This window comes from Trachemys scripta, chromosome 6 (assembly GCF_013100865.1).
Source record: "Trachemys scripta elegans isolate TJP31775 chromosome 6, CAS_Tse_1.0, whole genome shotgun sequence".
Classification (NCBI taxonomy): Eukaryota; Metazoa; Chordata; order Testudines; family Emydidae; genus Trachemys; species Trachemys scripta.
In genome coordinates, this window is record NC_048303.1 from 95,615,369 (window position 1) to 95,637,983 (window position 22,615).

The 22,615-nt window shown below is 37.7% G+C and overlaps 2 protein-coding genes across 4 annotated transcripts in view; one reads left to right on the forward strand and one right to left on the reverse strand.

Moving 5' to 3' along the window:
• Positions 1–6,469, forward strand: part of VPS13A (vacuolar protein sorting 13 homolog A) — a 271,263-nt gene extending 264,794 nt beyond the window's left edge. For all 3 annotated transcript variants that reach the window (XM_034774370.1, XM_034774372.1, XM_034774371.1), the window contains one exon: positions 2,433–6,469. In XM_034774370.1, coding sequence (XP_034630261.1) covers positions 2,433–2,483 — 51 coding nt within the window. In that variant the 3' untranslated portion in view covers positions 2,484–6,469. The remainder of the gene's footprint in view (positions 1–2,432) is intronic.
• Positions 6,470–16,139: 9,670 nt separating this feature from the next.
• Positions 16,140–22,615, reverse strand: part of GNA14 (G protein subunit alpha 14) — a 49,971-nt gene continuing 43,495 nt past the window's right edge. The window contains exons 5-7 of the mRNA XM_034774064.1: positions 21,686–21,815; positions 19,233–19,386; positions 16,140–17,627 (exon numbers count right to left, since the gene is read on the reverse strand). Coding sequence (XP_034629955.1) covers positions 17,437–17,627; positions 19,233–19,386; positions 21,686–21,815 — 475 coding nt within the window. The 3' untranslated portion in view covers positions 16,140–17,436. The remainder of the gene's footprint in view (positions 17,628–19,232; positions 19,387–21,685; positions 21,816–22,615) is intronic.

The window sequence follows — 22,615 nt, forward strand, 5'->3', positions numbered from 1 at the left end:
CTTTGTTTCCAGACTGGCTGTCTCAAAAGTAAGGGAGGATTCTTCACCCCAATTCAGAGACACTCCACCTCACAGTGTGGAGGACAACCTGCTATCTAATGTGTTACATCTTACTTGGGAAACCAGTACCATCTGCTTTAAAGACCCACTTCATGAAAGCCACCACACCAACAGTCCCTTAGGCAAGTTCCCCCAAGATAGATATACAAAGCAGAAACTTAGAAGTTCAGTGCAGACTTGTACCAGACACTACTCACTAGATTTAGTATCACAGTCTGATGCCCAGTTTGGGATATGAGGCAGTGCTACAGTTCATATTTATCTTAGAAATCCTTGCTTACTATCCTCCAGATGAGGCACTGCTTGTAAACTCCCACAAGTGGGAGTACACAGAATCCCTTTAAGAAAGAGAAGTTACTTGCGAGTAACTGTTCTTCTTTGGGAGTTGCCTTTGTGAATTCTTGTTACCCCCTCCCCCCCTCCTCCACCACTACCTCTACCTTAGAGTTCTATATAACATCAGGACTCTGTGGTTAGGGAAAAGAAACTGAGGCGAGTATGTGTGTGCACATTCCCCTATATACAGTAGGAGAGAGACATCACTTCCACACAAGGTTTCTTGTGTGTCTCCCCAGCAGACACTGCAGCTCTGTGCTAGGGCATCAGATTCCACAAGTATAAATGCACAGAGGCAATTCCTAAAGAACAACAGTTACCAGTAACCTCTTTCACACACACAATTAAATTAACCAGAATTTTGTTTGTTTATTTCTTTTCTAATATCCTCCATTGGAGCTATTTCTCAATACTTGCCAATCTAAAATTAAGTAAAACAGTCTAGATCTTCCTAGCCCATTAGTCTGATCACGTCACCTACTGACTTTAATCTCTCTTTTCATCTTCTCTATTGCATTAAATTTCAAATACTTAGTCTCACCTTTAAGGGCCTACATAATGGTAATAACTAGCGCTTAAATAGTACTTTTCATCAGTGGATCTAAAAGCACTTTACAAAAGAGGCCAGTATGGCGCGACTTGCTGGAATGCTATGTCCACAATTCATGAAGGATGTTGAAAAATTGGAAAGGGTTCAGAGAAGAGCCATGAGAAATGATTAAAGGATTAGAAAACTTGCCTTACAGCGATAAACTCAAGGAGCTCAATCTATTTAGGTAAAAAGGGGATGGTTAAGTTACCTATATGGGGAACACATATTTAATAAATGGGTTCTTCATAACATAGAACTGTGTAGGGACTGGAAGTTGAAGCTAGCCAAATTCAGACTGGAAAAAAGATGTATATTTTTAACAGTGAGAGTAGTTAACCATTGGAACCAGTTACCCAGGATCATGGTGGATTCTCCATCAATGATCATTTTTGAATCAAGACTGGATGTTTTTCAAAAATATAGGCTCTAGAAATTATTTTGGGGAAGTTCTATGGACCATGTCATACAGGAAGTCAGACTAGATGATCACAATGGTGCCTTATGGCCTTGGAATTTGAGTGTCCTCAGTTTACAGATGGGGAAACTGAGGGACAGAGCAGCACATAACTCCAGTCCTATTTATTTATCAAACCTGGCCTCTTATCAGCTTTGATACACTTTGTTTCTTTCTTCCAGGAGACTTTATCTCCTTTTTTTCATACTCCTCGTGATATAGGGAATGCCTTTCCCACTCTGATCTGCCGTCCCAATATCCTCTTACTTAAATGTCTTCTGAAAACTAATTTCTCCACACTGTGTGCATTGACTTACTAGTATATTTATTTTCCTAATTTTAAATACATTTTAAAAAAAAAACCTTAACAGAACCAACAACATGTTTGTGCCTAAACTGACTAACAATATGATCATATTGCAGCAAGACTCAGTTTTGCTGGTTCCACCCTCTGCCAACTCTATCATCTTCATTCTTTTTGTCACCTCTAAAATTTAATTATAATTGTTTAGTGGCAGGAACCATGTCATTCTCTGTTCTGTGACTTGCCTAGAATACTTGGATAATATAAATGAATAATAATGTCTCTCCAGGATATATGCAACACAGTGGTAATTATTACTTTTCTAAAATGTTATTGTTCATATATGGCACCTGGATGCAGAAACCAAAAACTGGACTGTCCAGGTAAAAACCAGACTGGTGGCAACCCTAACTGCAGATTAAGTAATTGGAATTTTAGCCTAGCCAGATGTTTTAGCAGTAGTCCCATATGTTGTCATGTGGGAGATTGGAATTTGAACTTCAAAAGACAGTATAAAGACAGGAAAGGCAGAGAAATACTGTTGTAGATTATGAACTTTGCATAATGTTACGATTTGATTAGGACCAGGTATTAAATGGTGACATGTCTGGCCATCCCAGCCAAATTTTTTACTGCATGGCACACTTTTTACTAAAGGAACTTTTTTTTTCTCTTAACTCCCACAGTGGATCCTTTCTAAACTGGAAGAAGTGAGAGAAAGTCATCCAAAGTTGTAATCACTGGAGAAGCTCCAAGACACAGAGAACATGGAATGCACAGTTCTGGCTATTGCATTTTAATTGCTGTTTAACATGTGAAACTGTTTGATTATCAGGGGAAAAAAAGAGAGTTTGTAATAGCTTCATTCTGCCTGTATAATATATAATCATAATCAAATTTTAATTGAGTAATCAGTCAGGTAAAATAGTCTGGTGATTTAAAAAAAAAAAAATTCCTACCAACTTTTGGCTTGCCGGGTTTTTTACTTATGAAATTATAGACACCTAAATCTAGACCTGATTCCTTACAAATACAGTATAAACAAGCAGTTGTCTTATGTTTGATTCTTTCACGTCTGCTACAGAAACTGAGCTTGAGAATAATCTGTGTGATTTTAGATGGAGCACATCTTGAGGTGGTGATCAATACTCAAACTCTAGTTCTCCCATCAGTTTTCACATAGATGTCAGCCACTGTGTTCTATTGAAATTCAAATGAACTCATCAGAGGTCAGGCAGACTTACTCCTACAGCTTGAAGAAAATTCAGAAAGACTGCTGACCAGAAATGGCTAACTCAGATATTTAATCTTAGAGGGGCTTTTTATTGATAAATGTCATGGAATTATTTCCTTTATATTTTTTATATAAATGAACAGTTCATGATCAACTTAAAATATAGTAATATCACTTTTAGTAAATTATTTTATATGCCACTCAGATTTAGCAAAAGCTTCAGATCCCATGACACACACATTGGTATTCATAAAAAAGAACAGGTCAGTTTACCGAAGGAAGTGATAATCTGGGGAGAGGAGAAACAGATAAATCTTTGGAATTATGCTGAGAGTAGTCGGACCTTATTTTGACTATATGAGTGGAGTTGGAATACTTGATAATGAAGTATATCCTGAGGTTTAAGAGTACTGTTCAATGCAAGAGTATTCCTAGGGTTACATAGTATTGCATGCAAAACAAACTAATAAATTTTAGAAGGCTGCTGAATTAATCAAAATTTATATAAAAATCATGTTCATATTAAAATAATTTAACAAAAGTAATATTGACTTAATTCACATTTGCCTTTACTCACCTAATGAAACGATTTTTTAAAAAAGGTTAATATCCAATTGGAATAAATGTAAGTGGCAGCTGGACTTCAATAAAGAAAACCCTGCTGTGATGTCATATTGGGGTTTTTTTTTTTTTTTTTTCTTCAATTTGCTGTTATGATGTGTGGATAGTAATATATGAGAATGACTTGAAAAATAAAATCTATAGATTAGTGGACATAAAAGGTGAAGGGGACTGCATAGTGGTATTTGAATATATTGTCTACTCCAGATTTTGAAGACTATGGAAGGTCTGATGCATGTAGTATCTGCTGCCAAAATGTTATTTCCAAACCACTGTTTGGAATGTGCATAGTTAGGGAATTTAATCCTCCTGAAATTGCTGGTGCTGTTTGAGCTATCCAAAATGTTGCTTTGTTGTAAAAGCTAAAGTAAATGGCTTGCCAAACTACAATTCATTTCATGTATACCAAGTCTTTCCTGCTGTGGTGTTTAACCTTTCAGCTGGTTACAAAATATATTGTAATATTATTGTAATTTCCCCCAGAACATTTTATTCTTTGCTATATTGAATGTAAATTGAATCAAAAGAATATAAACAAGTTCCAAACTATGACAATGATTGTGTGTTACTCCTCTCATGTATATCTTTTGTAGTACAGAAAACATGAAACATGCACCAAGAGTATTTATTCAAGTTACATTCACACCAAAATAATAATGAATATATTGCCTTGTTTGATTGTTGGTAATGTCTTTAGCTGAATACCGGATAATACAAACTTTCTCAATCCCTGCTTTTTACCACTACTACTTCTAAACTTACACAATACAACTGGATCAAGAGCCTTATTATGATCCTCTCTTGAATACCATTTCATTCTTTCTTCCTATATTTGCTACAAATCCGCTCCTTGAATTTCTGCTTTTGGCCTCTCTCACAACTCATGTCTTCTTTGTACATACTCATTTGTATAGCCTTTTTGTTCTCTATTTTGAAATCATTCCTCTCTGTTTGGAGCTTTCTTTTGTTTGATGGGTTTGATTATCACCAACTTTTATTTTCCTGATGTACTCTGCCAATAAAATAATGTTGTGCAAATCTTGTCTTCATCCTGATCACCTAATAAGTCCCTAAAGTACTTCAAAATTTTCTCTATTTCAAATGCCCAGTTCTTAAACTAGATCTTCAAAGATTATGTATAGCTGTGCTCAAGCTCCTGTTTTAATGGATTGTAGTTTTTTCCATTCTTTGTGCTATATTTCTCTAAATTATAAACTATTTTGATATTATAAACCGGCAAATCCTTACTCAGAGAGCTTAAAAGAACCCGGAAAGAGCGTCAATGCCATCATATTCCAGAAAAAATGCATTTGTAGACTTTCTCCTGCTTCCCCAGTTTCCAGGATCCTATCTTGCCCTGGTTTTCTCGGGCTCCTCTCTTGGCCAACAGGCTGCATATTCCCCCTATATCATCCTTTCTTCTAGACTCCTATTACTGCACCTTGCTACCAGTCTTTATTGCATTGCTACACTTCAGTCATTCTGTATTCAGTGGAAAAGAATATATTAATTTGAACAACAAATTTTATTAAATTTAAGACTTATTTTAATGTCTGCATTTTGACTTTGTCTATTGTAGTGTTAAAATAGTAGTTAAGTATACTATAAACATTTATTGAAGCACATTATCATCTTTCCTGTATGAATATAAATTTTCTTCTTTTGAGAAAATAGCTAGTTTGATGTCTCAGAAAAAGCACTGTATGTTTTTTAACTTGATTCAAAATAATAGTATTAGTAATAATCATTGACAAACCAAAACACGGAATTAAGAGCAACAAATTTGATATTTTTTTTTTAAATAGTAATGTGTCCAAATGACTAAGCCCTATAAAAAGTGGGGTACTGTAGTCATAAAATATGCAAGAGACATTATTGAAATATATTTATAAGTCAAAAGATCCAACGTCCATTCTACACAACCATGGTATTGCATACAATTAAGGGCTCTATAAAGTCTTTTCCAGGCCTTAAGGTGAAAAAATATATTAAAAAATGTTAATATAGCTTGGAATGTTTTCCTCCTAAGCTATATAGTTTAATGATTTCCATTTTCACTAGTCTTGTGGATTTTGTTACCATGATTGAGGAGAATTGCACCACTTTGTAAGTGTTACCACACATAACCTTTAGGCTATAAGCAACTAAAGCCAAATTATCTGTCTGGATATACAAACACAACTCCAAGTTATCTTCAAAGAGAGTTGTTTGCACCTGAGAGTGGCATGCAGCCCTGAGTTTTAAGTTTTCCTTGATAAAAAGTTGAGATTTATAACTGGATTTTTTTATTAAAACTATACAATATATATACAATATGCATTCATGATACATATAGTCTCTCTCTCTCTCTCTCTAAATGAATCAGGAATCAGATGTGAGATTTAAAAGTTGCCGTAAGTCCTGGAAAAAGAACTTTAAAATTCCTTTTCTTATTTTCTAATATTTTTATAAAAATAATAGTAGTAGCTTATGCTTCTTTGTAACCTTTCATAAGAAACATACATATATTAATTAGCGCTGGTTAGCAGTTCAAAATTTTCTATTTCCACATCTGAGCAGTACTTTGCGGTTCTAGCTGGTCTTTGTTTCTCTTATATGGACTCTCTTAGCCCATGTGTCTATGAAAATAGTAAATTAAGTGTTACACTCTGGTCCATCCAAGTTCTTGAGCTTGAACTGTAAACATGCAGTTTTCCTAAGAAATTAGTCTGCTAATGTTAAATGATGATTTTTATAATTACAATGTTATCATATCTTTGTATGATTGCTAAATCTTGTATAGTTTGCAACCTGACGATATAATCACACAATGCAAATATTTATGCCTGATATAGATAAATACGTTTATTAAAAATTTTAACATTAAAACCTGTATGTTTGTTTCTTTGTATGGTGTTAGTTTAGAGGAAACAGTAGTATATTCTTTTTAAACAGCATGGAATGTTTCTCTTTCTTGTTGCTTTGAATTTGAGCTCCAGAAAATGATTATTTTTCATTAATTATTGATTTATATATAATGATACCACTATCGCACAAAGAAGAGAAAGTGAGTCTGTTGTATTGTATTTTCAGCAAGCAACCAATAAGTCCATAATTAAACATATTTTCCAGTGATAAATTACATTTTTCTAGTTTCTCAATGTATGTTGGTTAATTCTTATTAAAGGTTTGACTTTTCCTATTATCCAGGACAGTTCAGTTCTATAAGAAAATATCCTAGATGTCTCACCCATCTAAAAAACCACTGAAAAATCTGTCTCCAGGGGATCAACAGAATGCAGTGATTCACCATTTTCATTTTTAAACATCTCTGATGTTTTTTTGTAAATAGGGAGACCCTCTTTTTACTTTACCTCATGTTTTCTCAGCATTTATCTTTGATGCTATTTTTTTGAGGAAAATACTCATCAGGGACCATTCTCTGAAATGCTGTTCTCAAGCTTTTTTCTCTTCTCCTCAGTAGTGGGTTTTCTTCTTTGAGTAGATGTAGCCATGCATTCCACTTAGGTGTCTGCGCACCCAGTGCACCGGAGCTGGAGAAATTTGCCTATCAGTACCCATAGAGGAGCAGTGCTCATGCCTCATGGCTGTAGCCCCTCCTCTGGCTATTTGAGGCAGCACCACCCCAACCCTCCCTCAGTTCCTTCTTACCCCTCCCCTGTGTCTGGAGTTAGAGTTCTATGTGGTCTTAACCTAACAACCTCTCACTAGTGTAGTTTTGTGTTGTTGTATATAGTTAGTAGTACCTTTAGTTAGATTAGTGTTAGTTCTATTAGTTCAGTTTTCCTTGGTGATGCCCTCACCATGGTTTAAACATTATCCTTCATGTTGGGGAGTGATCCCCAACAGTGGTTCCCATGTGCAGTGCTTGCTTTGTCTCAGCCAGGCCCATGTGAAAGACTGTTGTGTGATCTGCAGATTGTTCACAAAACAGACCCAAGTGGCTCCAGACCTTTACGTGAAGCAGTGCCTGCTTTGGTACCAAGGCTTGCATCAGGTCAAAGATTGCCTTTGGGTTCCAAAAGTGCTGCCGCTTCACATTCCAGAGCAGGCGCCTCTCCAAAGAAACAGAGGAGCCATTCTCTGGCAACCCGCGCCAAGGAAAAGTACAGGGACTGTGGTCAGAGCTGGAGGCTTCACTCCATATCAATGCGCTGGAACTTTGGGCCATATATAATGGCTGTCACACATTTTTGCGACTGTATCAGGGACTCATTGGTTCACGATGTACTAGGTGAACAAACAAAGGGGAGCACACACCAGATTGCTCTGTCTAAAGGCGATCAGGCTGTGGCAGTTCTGCATCGAGGAGAACATTACTCTGATAGCCACTCGCTTGCCCAGAGTCCGGAATCATCTCGTGGATCATCTCAGCAGGTATTTTTCCCTAAATCACGAGTGGTCCCTGAAGGCAAATGTCCTTCTGGTCATCTTCACAACCTGGTCATCCCGACAATTGACCTGTTTGCTACAAGGGACAACAGGAAATGTCTGTTCTGCCCTCAAAGGGGGCTTAGTCCAGGCTCCCTGTCTGATGCTTTCCACCTCAGCTGGCAGTCACCTCCACTATATGCCTTTCCCGATACCAGTCATCCCTCTGGTCGTCATCAAGCTCGAGGCAGATTGGGCCAAGCTCATTCTCATTGTCCCAGCGTGGCCAAGACAGTGCTGGTTCTCCAGCCTTCTCATGCTGTCAGTTCAGTCTCCCATCCCAACTTACTCAGAACCAAGGCCGGACCTTGCATCCTGCACTCAGCTCCCTGCATCTTATGGTGTGGCTACTGCATGGTTGGACAAGGAGAGAAGAGTAGTGTTTGGTGGCTATCCAACAAGTCCTCCTTAACAGTGTTTAAAAAAAAAAAAAAAAAAAAAAAACTCTGAGGATGGCCTATTCAGTGAATTGGAAACTATTTTCAGTGTGGTTATTAGTCCATTGAATCCAACCACCGCTGGCCTCTATCCCAGAACATTTTAGAGTACTTGTTGCACCTTCAGTTGTTGCGGCTTGCATTTAGTTCATTGAAAGTGTATCTGGCAGCAATATCTGCATTTAATCCCCCCATTCAGGGGGGGGTCTGTCTTCTCCAATGCCATGGGAGCAAGATTCTTAAAAGGACTTCTTCATCTATATCCTCCGCTCCCAGAGCCAGTTCCTCTGTCGGGCCTTAATGGGACATCTGTTCGAGCCACTGACATCTTGTCCCTTTCCATTTTTATGTCAGAAAACTGCATTTCTGGTAGTAATAACATCCACAAGGAGAGTGTGAGAGTTGCAGGCTATGATGGCAGAGCCTCCTTATATGCAATTCTGAAAAGAAAAAGTGACTTAGACAAAAAAAAATTTGGATGTGGTCATAGAGTGGTTTCTCAGTTTCATTTAAACCAGGTGTTATATTTACCATTGTTCTTTCCTAAGCCTCATTCGTCTCCTGAGGAGCAGCGTCGCCACATATTAGATGTCCGGCAATGTCTGACCTTTTATCTGGTCAGGATTGAACCTTTTAATGTTTTGCCTCATTAGTTTCTGTTATATGCAGATCGTATAAAGGGTCAAGCGCTCTCTTCAGAGACAATCTCGAAAAGTATAACATACTGCATCAAGACTACATATGAAACAGCTTTGGCTAAGCCCCCTCAGTGGGTGTGAGCTCATTTTACAAGGGCACAATCAAAGTCCATAACATTCCTCGTGGTGTTCCCGTATTGGACATTTGCAGTGCTGCTACGTGGTTGTCGATACATACATTCATGAACCATTATGCCATAACCCTGTCTTCCAGGGCAGATGCAAACTTTCATAAAATGGTTCTGCAGTCCTTCTTTAGGCAGACTCTGAGCCTCACCTCCTGGCAGAAGGGCCTAAATGACAGAAACAAGTGATCCCTTCTTCAGGATTTTTTGTTTTTTAAATATTAATATGAGAAAAATAAGAGGTTTAAACTTTTTCTTCATTGCTTTCTCACATTAGGAATGTGTTTGCAGGGTACAACCTAGATGAAGGGAGTGCATGGGGCTGTTTATGCTCAGACACAGGCATAAAAGGCTTCTATTTCCCAGGTAGCTGCACTGCCATTGGATTACAAGGTCATAAGGGAGAGACCTTTTTTTTTGTCTGCAAAATTCCAAATGACTTGAGAAAGCAGGTTGTTAGTGTTTTCTGGACCACAACTGCTTAAAATATTTCAAATTTTGAATTGTTTTGATGGAAAAACAGGCCAACATTTTTGTGACAACTTTTTCTGTTTTTAGACCAACTCTGTTTTAGACTCCCAGGGCTGTTTAGTGGACATTTCCCACAACTGGGGACAATTGCCCCATTGCCTGTTTCTGTGAGAGATGTCTCCAGCTCAGAGTGAGGACAATCTGCTACATCCTTTTTGAAAACAAAGGGGAAAAACGATGGTGCGTTAGAGTGCAAGAGCCCTCTCTTCAGATCAGCTGGTAATTGCTGTTGAGAAACTCACAAAAAAGTAAATAGGCTAAGCCAACTTCATGCGCACCCTTTGCATTCCAAAAAAATAAGTGTTATTACTTCTCTGCTAATAGCTCTTCTACTGATGAGGGTGAGCTTTCTCATTCTGACCATGGCCAACCACAGTCAAATACTCAGAGGTTTTCTCCACCTGAATACTTTTGAAACTATAACTTGCAAACCAGTGGTTACCCTCATATTCATAAAGACAAAATTGAAGAAGAATGTTAAAGAACTAAGGGGAAAATATCTTCCCACCAAAACAATTTTAGAAACCAGATTCCTATTACACTTTTTCTACAAGAACATCATGGTTTTAAATAAAAATGAAATTTTCTATGTTCCATAATCCAAAAGCATCTTGATTGTGTATACTAAAAGTTAACAACAGTAGTAGCTTCATTGGTAAAAAGATCTGATTTTCCTCTTGGAGGGTGATGTATTTCCACAAGATTGTGTATATTGAAAAAAGAGGCACAGCAGGCAATGCAGGCATCATTAACTTCATACTTTGCCAGAGCATCATGTCATGGTGTGACATCCTACAGGTGACCTACTTTTTCCACTTAGAGTGATTTTCTGTCCTTTATTTAAGTATATCTACTTGGTGGCATAATTCAAAGCTCTTGCGTTGATCTGGTGTGATTTATGGAAAGAGCATTTTGGGACAACATCAAGAATCCAAAGAAACTATATACCTGATCCTAAATCTATTATAGTTACAGGGCTATGTGACAAAACTCAAGAAAAGTCTTGTGCAACCAGACAATCCGATTAACAAACCTATATTTGGCAAATGATTCAGCCCAAGACAGTACCTTCTCAACTCACTCCTGCCCCACCACACACACCCACACCCACACCAAGTACAAGAAATGAATCACAGCAAAACATCTCCAATTCAACATTACCTGCAATTCAACATTATCAGAGGTCCCTGGATTCAACTCCTCCAGATTTCCTGAGATTACAGGCAATGATTCCTGAAGTATTGTCCGAGGGAGAGGATGAGGAGGTAACTTCCCTCTTTAAACAAGAGCAGATGGACACGGATTATGAACCAGATGAATATGTGGGGGTGTCTTCAACCTCCTCTCCTTCTGAGGTTGCTGTGCAGTTCCATTCTATGGTATATCACATGGTGTCCACCTTGAACCTACCTGTGGTGTCTGTGGAAAAGATTTCCCACCTTATTCAATATTCAAAATCATTGCTGCCACAGCTAAGAGTAGTCTCTTTCTACCCATCTTGATGGGTTGTTACAGCCGGCTCGGTCTGTGTGATCCACTTCTCCATCTTGTCAACTGGTCTCCAAAAAGCAGACAAGTTGTACCAGACCCCTCTTATGAAGCAAATCTGATCACAGATGTGGAAAAATTGCTTCTAATAGAAGCAGTCAAGGATATCCTGAATACCTGAGGGTCAGGGGGTTTTATTCCCACTATTTTCTGGTGCAGAAGCAGGATGGTGGGGTTTGGCCAATACTAGACTTAAAGGCTTGAACAAGTTCATTCGGATGTTTTGGTTCCATATATTGACTCTGGCCACCATAATCCCTTTGCTTTTGTTCATGGATTGGTTCATGACTCTTGATCTATAGGATGCGTATTTTTATATTTCAGTTAATCGAAATCATAGAAAGTACCTTTGATTCATGATGGCTGGACACCACTTTCATTACATGGTGCTCCCATTTGGCCTCTCAGCAGCATCCTGAGTTTGTACAAAATGTCACTCTGTGGTAGCAGCTCACCTGCGGAATGAGAGCATTTTTGTTTACCCCTGTTTAGATGACTGGTTACTGAAGGCTGTGTGTGAGAGAGCCAGCTAAACCCTATCTTCACAACCAGTCTCTTTTCAGACCTTGAGCTCTCTCTCAACCACCCAAAGACAATCTTTTGTCCTTCACAAAGGAATCCCTTTAGAGACCCCATACTGGATTCAGTGGAGGGGAGAGCTTTCAGCCCAAAGAGAGATTTATCAAAATGAAAGACTGTTAAAGACTCAACCATGTCCCACCCACAGAGTAAAATTCTTTCTGGATCTATTGGGTGCTATGGCAGCCACTACCTCTGTGACTCCATTTGCTTATCTGAGAATGAGACCTGTGCAGCACTGGATGTCTCAGGTCTGGCGACCAAGTCATAACCATCTTCACTTGTCGATAACCCATACATGGGAATATGCAAAACCATCTTGAAGACCTCCTTTTACAGGTAAGTAAACTTTATTTACTGGTAAGTTACCCTTTTTTCCTACGTACATTTATTTCAGGCATGTGTCATCAGTGTTTTACTTTGACCTATTTATTACAGTTGTGTTAGTTGATATAGCATAACATAAAAGGCACATATGAAGGAAGTTAAGAAAAGGCTTACAGCCATATATACAAATAATTTTGTGGTGTTTCTCACCAACTTCACTGAGTTACAATGATCCCTTTATTCTTGTCACACAATAGAATGTTGTAAAGTGTTGTCAGAAACAGTTGTACAAAAATCTTACTGCTGTCTCCAACTGCAGTGTTTCCAGAATTGAACACAGCAGCAAATGAATTGCTGTTACACTTTGAGATGTAAGATCACACGTGGTTGCAGAAATTAATGAGACACACTGGGCGTTTGAACATGAGGTCTTTACACAAAAGTCCTATGACTTCAAGTTATTGGAAGTTGCGCCCAACAGGGCTCTGTTAGCTAAAAAGTTCTTATATCTTTGAGTGTCCCAAGCTTCCATAAATCAGATTATTTCTAAAAACCAGATTGTTCTAGTAATATTGGATGACACGTTCAGAGCTGTAGTGCACACTTCATGCTGTTCAACAAGATTGACACTTGACCATTGTTAAACTGCAGGCTGGAGTCCAACATTCTCTCTCCTGCTGATAAATTGGAACATTTAATGGAGAGGACACTTAGGAACTGGGCTGAGATGAGGAGCTGATTGTCTCCAGAGTCTGCATACCATAATGGGACAAAGGGAAAGAGGCAAATCAGAGGATAATCTCAGGTATGTTGCAATTTTCTCTAACCTAGTTCACCAATATTGAAGGATAAACATTTTTTTTTTTTTTGGAAAAAAATATACAGAATTAAACTTCAGTTTTCAATGTGATAATTGTAGGTGAAAAATGCAAATAGGGCTTGTTGCTAAGAAGGGAGTTGTATATGTGTGACTGATTCAAAGGCACAATGCAAAGTCTAGTTCTGACAGTCTACTATCTGACACTTTGTTTCATTTTTTGGTATTACATTTTTCATGTATAGGACAATTGTCCTAATAAACATTTTACAAAAGTTGTTTATGCTTACATATAGAAATAATATATTTATACGTACCTTCATCCTCTCTCAAAGCCACATTTTCCACGTAGTGGTTACATGACACTCAAATGGTTTGGTATTTAATGTTATGTTGGCATTTCAGTATTTGAATTAATTAGCTAATAACTCACTAACACCTCTTGCCACTTAAGCATGTTACGTATTTAAAAATCTGTTGCTAATATTGCACAATCTGGTAGGTTTTTTTTGTTTTTGTTTTTGTTTTTTTTTAATGCAGAGCCTGAGATTTGTTGGGGCCAGTAGAAGTACCGATGGAGGTCATCCAGCAGCTTGATGCTGATGGCCTGAGAGGTACACGGGCAGAGTTTGGGACAGAGGCCTGGCTTTGTGGCACAAGCTAGTAAAGAGCAGCACATGGATATTAGGGATAGCTAATAGTGGTAGGTGGCCTGTGAACTTCACGCTCAAGACTCTGCCTTCTCAGGACCTGCTGGTTTGATTGTGAGAAGCTCACTTTGTGTGATACAAGAAGCCATAAAAGTGCTAAATAGCTAAAATACAAGTGCTGCTGGGACAGCATTATATACACTATATATATGTATTGGTGAAGTTTTGAAGATTATTTTCTAGGATTCTCTAATTAAATCTGGGCAATCATCAAACATGTTCCACTCAGATTTTTGGGACAAAGGGAGAAGTTGCAGATTTGCCAACTCTCAAACTTCTTCTTTTGGAGACATTGCCCACATTTGAAGTTTTTGCCAGTAGGAATCTGTCTAAAAGATGGATTTTGGTTAATCCACTAGCTATCCTAATTGCAAATAAATCAGTGATCTAAAAGTTTTGTACCCTCTTTTACTTGAAAGTGAACAAGTTACAGGCATGTGATGCTGGGGCACTACTCAGCAAAATATAAAGTCTGCATTCCTTTCCTTGCTGGTTCACCTCGACTATTTTGACTTACTTAGCATTACTGGAAAGTAAATCCTATTTTTGACAAAAGTTATAACAATGAGATGGAGAATAGGTTGTGCAAAGAATCCTGTAACAATTACAGTTGCTAAACTTGATATGCAGAATTGTAGCTCTTGGCTAGCAGCAGCTTTATAGGTGCCTTCCTACTTCTTGTGATGGCTTGTAGCGTATGAGAGATAGGAAAACAATTCCTGTAGGATTTATAGATTTTAAAGCCAGAAGGGATCATTGTGATCATCTAGTATTCCTGCAGCTAGCTTATAACTTCTGGTTGAGCTAGAGCATCTTTTTTGGAAAGACCTCCAATCTTGAATTAAAAATTTAAGTGATGGAGAATCTACTACATCCCTAGGTAAGTTGTTCCAATAGGTATGAACTGGACTAGGTTTTCTTAGAAGTCTGTAGGTGGCTGTCCCATGGATTGCCTCCAGGGCCTTGGCATTCTATGTGTTTTCCTCCCATCGTATATCACTAGATAAAGCTGTAAACAGGCTGAAGGATATTAGTGGTGATTCTTTCAACTCTTGGGAACAGTAGTAATGTGAAGCTCTAGTAAGAGCATATTTTATTGGTCTAACAATTAGAAGTCCACATTTTTGCTTTCAGCTCCTCAAGGTTGTGAATTAGTGAGATTTGGTTAATGTTGAATGCTTTAATGATGGTGAATGTGCATGCTCTTTGTGGTCAACTGGGATGCAGTTTTAACAAAGAAAAGGTTTCTGTAGCCATTAAAATTCACTTAGCTAGTGGTGGTAGTGGTAGTTGGAAGCAAATGGCATTGGTGTGTACGCTTCATGGCAGAGATTTCATGTGTTATGTTACCAAATATCCAAGCCAGAGCTGATAAGTATCTGTTAACAATGCCAGGTGTGTAATACATGATTTGTAGCTTCTCTATCTGTTGTCTCTTCCACACTGTCATGTCTGTCAATTTGCTGAACTGTCCAAGGGTCTGCAGGCTCGGCCACTGTAGATATTCACAACTCCAACCCAGGACTTGCTGTGCATGAATGACTGTGCCAGCTATTAAGAGCAACATTGTATGTTGTTTTTGTCCTTGTTGGATTCAGCCCCAGGCATGTTTGCTGCTGATAAATAATTTCACCTACATGGGCGGGGAGGCCTGGGTACAGCTGCATGTTTGTTTTTCCAACTCGTGATTATGGAGTCAATTCTTGTGTGTTTTTAAAGGAACACGGGGATGCTGCACTGGGTCTTGCTCTAACATTAAAGAAACAAACCATTTTGATCCACTCATTAGGGTCTCTTGTTCTTTCATAGGATGCGTATTCCCCTCTTGACCAGGTGTCAATTCTTACTTATAAAGAAACCTATAGTACTCATTCATTTGGGAATGGATGATCATACCTGTTGCAGAGGGAGATCTTAGCCAGCTTTAGAGGTTATGGTAGCATTCCCCAGAAATAATAGATAATAGCCCAGGGGTTTTTTTGGGTTGGCATGGAGGTGATACTTGTTGTTTTAAGTCTGTAGATATCAGCCCTCCCCCTTTAGGTGTGTGGGTTTTGGCATTGTTGAGGGAGCATTCTACTATGCACTAAGAAGGTGGTTATGACTCTCAGCTGGAGTTGAGCAGAGAGTAGGCTTCTCCCCATGGGCTCGAAATTACCAATATTACTTATTTATATTATGTGAGCATCCAAGAGTCTAAATTAGGATGAGGGCCTCACTGTGCTAACACACAGCCCCAAAGAGAAGCTGATCCTTTCGTGGGCTGGTGGAAGGTGTTGATTTTACATGCAGAAGAGGAAAAATCTTGTCAAATCCTGAGGGGTTGGATTAATCCTAAAAGTCAATATGAAAGTTTTATTAAGGAGTATTCACTAGCCATAACAGTGGTATTGTTGGATCTAGTTCAAGGTACACTTCGGTGACTGGCAAAAGTCTAGCAGATATAATGGAGTGTGCCATAGTATTGATGACTTTCAGACATAATGAGAGGGTTGAATCGTTTGAGATTGTTCATCATTGATAGAATTGACTGTCAGACATTAGTGCATGTATCTTAAATAGATACTGTTACTGTAGCAGAAGCTGGTGAGAATTCTCTAGCGGTCTGAAAATCCTCTGAAAGTAATATGGTGTGGTTAAGGTGTTAAGTATGCCTCCTACACCTGCTTGTAAAACCCAAATACAGGAGCTGTGGTAAGGAATACAGTTTTTTGTGTACACACCCACCCACCCCCATTTAGTGGCCAGTTCAGCACATGCACCTATATCCTCAAGGATGGCAGTCTTATTCTTCCTATGGCAGAGGGCTTTTGGAGGAACCACCTAGAGCCTAGAAACCTCAGCTATTGAATGCCCTTTCTAGCCACTAAGGTTTGTTAGTATAACACCAGTACCCAGCACTTGCAATTCACTGTCATTTTAATAGAAGTGACAGCTATGTGCTTTATAACTATACACTTGGCTCTTGTGTATTATTGCCAAATGACATCAAAGACATGTTAAGACTTTTGGCATATCAGCCTATGAAAGACACTTCCAACATAAAAATCTAAATGATTAAATTTAATATATGGCCCCAAATTCATTAAAATGCTAATAGCTCATTCTAACTTAAATGATAAATCTTACAGTATCTAGCATTCTAAAATAGCATCACTTTATCATTTCTAAGGCATCTCAGGTTAAAATTTCCTACTATAATTTTCATGATTACGAAATGCAATAAAAAACCCTAAGAAAATAACAGATGAATGGCAATGGATTTATATATAGTTCTATAAAATATTTTTTCTTAAATACCATTTGAACCACAGTTGTCACAAAAAATCTCACAGCCAAAATTAAGGAAATATAAAAACAATATTTAAAGTGTATAGTTTAAAAAATTGTAAACATTGTAAGTTCTTCCTTTAAGTTCTATTAATCCACTTCTCTTCAGTAAATATTTCAAGATCAGCAAATGTACAGGAACAACTTCTGTTTCTGTAAGTAAATTGTTTCAAAGAACAACTCTTTTTGTATCTGTGTCATTCTGTCTTTTGTGGAATTTTTTAGAATACACTAGCAATGTTTTTATTAGTCAATGCTGGGTGGGTAGATGATGGTAGGTGGATCCAAGCAGTGTTTCTCCTTTACACCAGGTTGAACTCCCTCAGGTTTAGCTGTAGGATAGTGTCTTTGACAGCAGCAAAGACAAAGCGGATATTCTCTGTGTCTGTGGCACAGGTGAAGTGGGAATAGATTACTTTCTCTTTGTCTGGATTCTGGTCCTGGTACAGCTTCAAAATGAATTCTCTGGCAGCTTTAACATCTTGTTTAGGTCCTGTTTAGAGGCATAATGGATAATATTTTTAAAGGCTATAAAACATCATGTAGTTCAAACAAAATATCAGCCAGACCATTCAAATAAATACCTAGCTGTATATAATTTATTGCAGACACTATTTTTGAGCAGGAGATAGCTTTTTGTTGATATGCTTGCATAATGTTATATATCTAGTGGAGCTAAACTTGTTATAATATGTAGAAATGTCACTGTTAGGATTAAACTTTCTGATAAGCTTCTGTGGTAAAACATTGTCATCAGTACAACGTTCACTCAAAAATGTTCCTACAAATTACTTTTGTATGATAGCAGCCTAAAACAAACAAGCAAACACTCAAAGTGCCAACAATGTTTAATGTATAAATAATGTAAGACTATAAATTGTCAGAACGATAGAGTATATTTATTAGCTTATTATTTTACTTAGTTTTCCCTCTTTGAATTTGATATAGCTCTGCATATTATAAGCTGTTTCTATGGCAGTCTGCATCCTGGGATTTTATTTTGTTAGGAGGGAGGTAGACTTTTTCTGTAAGTAAGTATTTTAATCAAAGGAATTTTCTCAACTTAAATTTAGGATTCAATATGATGTAATTAGCAAGCTAATGCCTTTTACTATAACAGACAGTTCTGCATCTAAAATGCTGAATGATTTAAATCACAGTCTTAATCCATTATCAGTGTAGGTCCGTCACTCTTTTGGGATTATTGAATAGATACTGAATTTCAGTATACAAATGAACCCATTTTAAAGCAAGTTGTACAGGTAACAGCAATGTTTCTATTAAGTGAAAATGCACCAACGGATTTTCTTTAGACTATTTTGTTTTATTCAGTTATTTGTGAAATGCCTAGACAGTATGAAAATGACTATACAGTAGAGAATAAAGTAACTATATCACAATATATTTAGCAAACACCTAGAAAATGTACTGGAAACTTTTAGAATATGTAGTACAAGGGAACAAGAGGTATATATTTCCCTAAGTTTCCCAATATTATAAGTAAAACCAATTATCTTCCTCTGTATCAAAATGCACACTTTTCAACTTTGCATTCAAAAGCTGAAATATTTAAAAATCAGACTCCAGTCTCATTCTAACTCTAGCAATAAATAATATTCATGTTGATATGCCACAGTTGTGCCCAGGTACCTCAAAGAAAAGAAACGTGTGTTACCAGAGGCCAGGCTAAATGAAAGTTTCCAACATTACAGCTGCATGAAATCAACTCTTTTAAAAGTATCTGGTCCTGATCTTGCAATTTACAATATAGTCACACAGATTGCCCTAGCTGCTATTGGGCTGTCTGTGGCTCAGCAGTCCGTCCACATGTTGCAGGATCAAGGCCAATGCTTTCAATACAGCAAAACTGCATCTTCTTATATACCACAACCTAGGTCTATATTTTGGATGCAGAATTTAAAAAAAAAAAAAATTAGTTGCCAAATAATTACCTCAAATATATTACACAATAATTTATAAAGCAGGCAGGGAAATTGCAACTATTAAGGGAAAAAGGTAAGGAGCTTAACACTCATATTTAGAGTTTACATTTGATTTTAAGTCCCTACTGTGAACACAGTCTAGGATAAAAGCTCACCTGTGTATTCTGGGAAATAGCTGATTAGATGGGAGTACATGATTTTCTCTTCTAGAAGATCTTTTTTGTTTAAGAACAGAATGACTGAAGAGTTCAGAAACCATGGGTATGTGATGATAGTTTTAAATAAGGCCTTGCTTTCTTCCATTCGATTCTACGAGGAGACAAATGAATTTGAAATTCAATTATTTTTAAAGCATTACTATATACATGATCAGGACACACACAAAAATCAAATCACTCACACCTCAACCATCAATCCAAAATTAAATTCTCCTTAAAACTAGTGCATTTTCAAGTTCTCTTACCAGATTTTCTCCGCCCAGCAGAGTTGTAGCAAAAATATTAACTACCCTACTTAATATTTTATATCCACACACACAGAGGGCTTTGGATCGGCCTGCCTGAAGCTAAGTGAATGGGCAGCATGATGCATAAAATTTAATGGAAGGTAATGCACATCAGAAGTCATTTGAACTACTCATGTATATTACTGGACATCACTGTGGCCAGCCCAATGAAAGCCTCTGGACTGCCACTGCACATTTTGGCAAAGAGCAGAAAGGTATGTGAGAATTCATAAGGGATGGGTTAGCGAACACTGAAAGTATTATAATTAGAGCTGGTTCAACCTACAGATTTCTGATTAGCAGGACATTTTCAATAGTTTGAAATTTTCCACAAACTGAAAATTCATTTCTGAAACAAAACATGCTCCACGGGAACCATGGCAGCTGCATGAAACTGACAAGCATTTCAATTCACAGCTGCCGGGGCTCCCAAATATCTGTAGCTCCACCATGCAGTCTTCCCCAGGCTGGGGATGCAGGCCTTCCAGATTCTCAGGACTGCCCACTCAGGAGTCTGGAAGACAGGGGATCCCCAGCGTAGCACAGTCCGCATGGTGTAGCTTCCCTGCAGATGAGGGCTTCCAGGGCAAGGAGCATGAAAGCCTTAAGAGCCCCCCTGGTTTCTTGGCTCCATAGGAAGAAGTTTGGAGTTCCCAGCAGCCTGCCAGGAGAGCTGGCAGAGAACCAGGGTAGACAGGGAGGTTTCCATCAGAACTCTGCCTGTGATTTGACCAAAATTCGAACCATAAATGTTTTCGTGAAACAGTTTAGATTCAACTTTAATTGGCATTTTCCAATTAAACTTTTACTGGCAGTTTTCAGACCAGTTCTAATTAGAAGATAGTTATATAAATCCAAACATATAGCCTTACTTAGGATATTGTGTTCAGTCTTCGTCATGCTATCTCACAAAAATATGTGGGGAAAATAAGGATTCAGAGATCGGTTGTGAAAGCGAATAAAGACATGGAAAGGACTTCATATGATGAGATGAAAAATAAGAGGTATGAATGAAGTATACAAAATAATGAATGGTAGATGAGAGAGACTATTTACCTTCTTTGTTCCGTGAAACAGAAAGTCAGAAAATCTAAAACTGATGCTAGGAAATAGTTTTTCACAAAACATATTTAACCTATAGAACACATTGATGCCTGGAGGCTAATAAAGTCAGAAAAGGATTAGGAAATGTATATATTGAAAGAGAACATCCACATATTTGATAGTAATTATCTTTAAAACATTTCAGAAGGTAATGGATGGAAAGGGACTCAATCTCTATTTTGTAAAGAGAGAAGATCACTTATGGTGGTACATTAACAACAATCTTAGCTGCCTCTTTTCCCTGCCTTCTCTTCTCCTTTTGGTGGAAGATTGTTGCCCCACTCTCACAGCTGGCAAATGAAAGTGTAGACGGGATCAGGTCTCCTGCCCATAATTAGTGGCAGCTATGCACAGTATGCGCAGCTTCCTCTTGGACAGTGGTGGTCTGTGGCCCATAGTTGAAAGACAGCTGAGGAACAGTGTTCAGAGTTAAGGAGGATTGGTATTTATACTTTGAGTACTGTATTTCTAGACTTTCAGACATTTAGGTTTTTTGAACTGAGCACTATAACTTCCTGACTTTCAAATACGTGGGTTTCTTTCAATAACTAGACTGTTCCATTAATGAAGTGGTTGTAACTCAATAGTCTAATAGCCTTTATTTTAGACATTTTGTTTCTATATTAGATATTTCTATAGTTTTGTTTTTTTAATATTAATGTGTGAAAAGCGGTTGTCACTGAAAGAGTAAGGCAAAATGAAGATTCCTGCAGCAGTTAGAAGCTCTTCATGAGGTCCTTCTGGGTTGTGCGGAAGCTGTAAGGCCCTGCAAGCCTGTAGCTCAAGAGCCACAATTTTGTCCCACAGTATACATTAGAATAGAGTCACTGTGACACTGAATTTCATACAACTTTATAGACTGATAATGCTGCACTTCCAACTTTGTAGGGGCAAACTGTTAGTAATACATGCATTTATAAAGCACTAGTGGGTTCCCCCCCCCCACAGAAATACAAGCCTCTTTTTTCTTCACCTAATCAAGATCTGCTCATTCCTTACCTCATTGTCACATTCAGCCAGGACCTGGTCATATTCACTTAGTGCAACTAAGAAAATGATGGAGGTAACACTTTCAAAACAGTGAATCCATTTCCTTCTTTCAGACCTCTGGCCACCTACATCCACCATTCTGTTAAACAGAAACAAACAGCACAATGATTTTGTATCATTTAAATATATGTAGTAAATATGTACAGAGAAGCGGTCAACCAGTAGAACCCAAGACACTTGGTAGACCATTTTTTCAGGAATCACTAGACCCATAAAAGGTGTAGCTACTTCTAATATGGAAGCTATTTAACATTTTTTTAAGTTAATTCACTTGCTGAAGGATCACAAATACCAGCATAGGTCAGAATGAATTGAGCAGGCCATTATATATGAAAGCTACCATCATAATCTGTTTCAACTTTCTGAATGCAGCTCTTGAGGAGGGGATGTAGAATTATGTAGGTCCCTTCTATATGAAAGTGACTAAAACTAAATGTTTATCTCCCATAACTGCATATTTAATACCATCAGGGATAAAATGTTCCAGATCCAATACTCAGAATTGCTCAAGTGCAGTTCCTCTCAACACAATCACTTAAAATAAAAAAAAAAATCAAGAAAATTAGGTGTTACACCAACATTTACATTCACAGCAATCTCTGCTCACATATTACGACCAAACGAATAACCAAAACATGCACACAGACGTCCTACCTCCACATCAAACTTAGTTCGGACACACAAAATCGGATAATGCATACTTCCACTTTCTCCTAATCACATACAACTTTAATTCTCTCCAACGTCAGTTAGATCAAAATTAGGGCTGGCAAGTGATTAAAAATATTAATTGCTCTGTTAAACAATAACAGAATACCATTTATTTAAATATTTTCTACATTTTCAAATATATTGATTTCTATTACAACACAATACAAA